Below are 3,354 nucleotides of genomic sequence, written 5' to 3'. Positions count from 1 at the left end.
TCATGTTTCTGTAAACGATTATAATAACTATTACTTAAATCAAATTGGACACGGATCAATTCCGGTATACCGTTGAGTAGCCGTGCAAAGAGGATATGGTCTTGGAAATATATTAGCCTCGGCATTTCGGTCGGCCATGCCTTTACTCAAAAAGGGTGCCACATTCCTTGGTCGAAAATTTTTAAATACCGGAGCAAAAATTGCTTCCGACGTCTCGAGTGGTGTGTCTATTAAAGATGCGTTAAAATCTCGGGGGAAAGAAACCTTAAGAAGAGCCGCCGAAGCAGTGAGTAAACTTAGTGGAAATGGACGTAAAAGGAAACGTAAAACGTCTCCCATCATCAGTTCAGTTCGAACCAGGAAGAAGAAAAGACGTTCTCTGCTTCAGTCTGATATATTCTCGTAATCATCATCATTGAACAATGTCTCTAGCTCACCCCAGTTCGCAGAACAGCATTAGCTCGGAACTTGATTTATTTCACGTACCTTATACTCAAACTGGTATAATAGGAAGTCAATGGGTTGAATATAATCCAACATCGAATATAAATGAAAACCAAGCAATTATCTTTAATATCGCTGGAAACTCGGAGACTTACATTGATTTGAAAAATACTTTACTTCAAGTTCAAGTGAAAATTGTGAAAGCAGATGGAACTCTACCAAAACCCGATATTTACGACGCTGTATCTAAAACCACAACTCCTGCGGACAAAGTTGGTCCGGAAAATTTGTTTTTACATAGTCTCTTTTGTGAAGTTCACGTATCATTAGGTGACAGATCAGTTACATCATGCCCTCAACAGTATCCTTACAAGAGTATGATTCAAACGCTCTTGACATATGGTGGGCCAGCCAAGGAAAGTTTCTTAGCCGCGTCTCTATTCTATAAAGACAAAGCTGGGAAATTTGACGAAATTTCCAAAAACGACGGATTTAAGAAACGTGCATAATTTGCCCAAGAAGGTGTTATTGACATGATAGGAGTTGTACGAGCCGATATTTGTCAACAAAATCGATTTATTCCTAACCTGATAGATCTAAATTTCAAGTTTATCAAAAGCTCAAACGAGTTTTGTTTACACACAGACGGTGAAAAAATGCAAAGTCATTTTGTCAGAAAAGTTAGATTGACGCCAGAGATTATGTTATCCCACGCTAAAACTTTGGAACTGGCAACAATGAAATATCCTATCACCCGTACGGAATGTAATTCATTTTCAATTTCCCAAGGCAACAAAATATGCGTCAAAGACAACTTATATAATGGTCAAATACCGAGTAAGGTGGTGATCGGATTTGTAGACCAGAATGCGTATTTGGGAGACTACAAAATGTCACCTTTTAACTTTAAAAATTTTTCGTTAACTCAAATCGCCCTATACCTTGATGGTAGTAGTGTCCCGGCCAAACCATTAAACACAAATTTCAAAGATAAGTTGTTTATGCGATCATACGCTAATCTGTTTCTTCAAACTGGTCAATGGAATATTGATGAAGGAAATTTAATCGACCGTGATGAATTCGCCAATGGAAACGCACTATTCGTATTCGACTTAACTCCCGACCTCAATGGAAGTTCAACTGACTGTTTCAACCTGGTAAAGAACGGGAGCGTTCGTCTCGAATTAATATTCGGAGAATCATTGCCGTCAACAGTTAGCGTGATTTACTATTCCGAATATCAATCTTTGGTCGAGATCGACAAGAGCAGAGCAGTTTTGTATGACCAAAGTTCATAATGGACTCGCAACAACTTGAAATCATACTCAAGAATGACCCGTATACCAAATATTTGTTCAGAGGAGTCTTCCCTGCCGACAAACTTCCCGAGAATGTGAAAACGTATCCTTCACTTTACATCGTGAACACTGATACGTCCAATGGGGTAGGATAACATTGGTGTTTGATATATCTCTCAAGGTCTCTCAATAGTACATTCTTCGAGAGTTTCGGGAACAGTCCTGATTTGTTTAAATTTAACTATTTTATAGAGAAAAACAGCTTAACTGTCACGTATAATTCTGTTCAATTGCAAGGAAATTCTAGTAAAGCTTGCGGTGGTTACTGTATGTATTTTGCAATTAATTTGTGTCAGGGAATAAAAATGTTTAACGTATTGCGAAGATTTTCAAAAAACAAAAATGTTAATGATTGTATGATTGTAGAATTTATGTATAAGAAATACTCAATAAATTTGTCATAAAAATATTTTATTTGGTTTTATAATGCCCATGAGCTAAAGTTGCGATACCATCGTCTAAAATATTACGTTTATCATCGCACGGGTTTAAACACAATTTGTTTTGTCACACAGTCGTCACAATATGCTTATTACTCACTATGTGCTTCATCTCCGCGATAGTTAACTTACGGTTCAGAAGACACTCGCGATATTCCGCGTGACGGACGCGCTTTTGCACAACACGTTTACACACACCCTTGCAAGTCTTTTTCTCGCCTTTAGATGACAATATAGAGTACATTTTGGGTCTAAGTCCGCAAAATTCTTCAATCGGTGTGCCGTCCATCTCATCCTTAAACTTTCCGAGTCTCTTTTTATTGGTTTCGTCAAACAGAGGATGATTTTTGGGGTATCCAGAAAAATCATACATTTCCTTCTGTTGGGCGAAATCCTCGTATAAATCCGGTGTTTGGATTTGATAAGTGAGACTGTCTGTAAATTACAAATAATCATTAGAAATGAGCTATACTATATACAAGAGGGTATACATACCAGTATCGGTAAAAAGAAGTTTGACCTTTTCTCCGAACTGCGGCTTTATGACGTCATAGTGAAATCTATACATTAAAAGTTTCGATAGATCCAAAATGGCGAAACCTGTATAGATGGGCCGGTTTAGAATCAGCTTTTTCTTGGCGGAATGAATTCCAACAAGGTCGTTTTGGAAGATGGTGAACTTTTCGATCGCGGGCGAGCTAGCTTTTTTAACAGCCTTTTCTGGTGTCGTAACCAATTTAAAATCCTTACGTAAACGTAAGTTTTCCATGGTTTTACCTGCAAAAAAAAAAATAATTTTAATTTTTAATTACTTACCGAAGACAGCGTTGTTCATTAATTTGAAAAAGTCTTTTTCAAAATCATTGGCGGCCATCTTCCTTTTATCCGTATTAAAGTCAATATATGACTTTAACCAGGCCCCTTGTTCGAATTTCATAATTCGGTGGATTTTCGTGATTTTTAGCCCTTTTTCCACGTAATACTTGAGATTGCGATAGTGTACAACGTATCGCTCTTTGTTGTTTAGGTTGGGCACCAGTTTCGGTAGACTCTCTTTAACAGGGATTTTCAGTTCAGTCATCTGGGTTTTGGAATACTCGGAAAGCATTTCC

General features: G+C 37.6%; 1 protein-coding gene across 1 annotated transcript; it reads left to right on the top strand.

Annotated features, from left to right (window-relative positions):
• Positions 1–422: 422 nt before the first annotated feature.
• LOC149947916 (uncharacterized protein F54H12.2-like) lies at positions 423–953 on the top strand. Its single transcript, XM_090170989.1, has one exon. It carries the CDS (start codon positions 423–425, stop codon positions 951–953), a length of 531 nt encoding a protein of 176 aa, XP_090027115.1.
• Positions 954–3,354: the final 2,401 nt, after the last annotated feature.

The sequence above is a fragment of the Leiobunum rupestre genome, chromosome 4 (assembly GCF_980474605.1).
Source record: "Leiobunum rupestre chromosome 4, qqLeiRupe1.1.hap1, whole genome shotgun sequence".
Taxonomy (NCBI): Eukaryota; Metazoa; Arthropoda; class Arachnida; order Opiliones; family Sclerosomatidae; genus Leiobunum; species Leiobunum rupestre.
The sequence above is the reverse complement of the archived record's forward strand: the minus strand, read 5'-3'. Positions and strand labels throughout refer to the sequence as shown.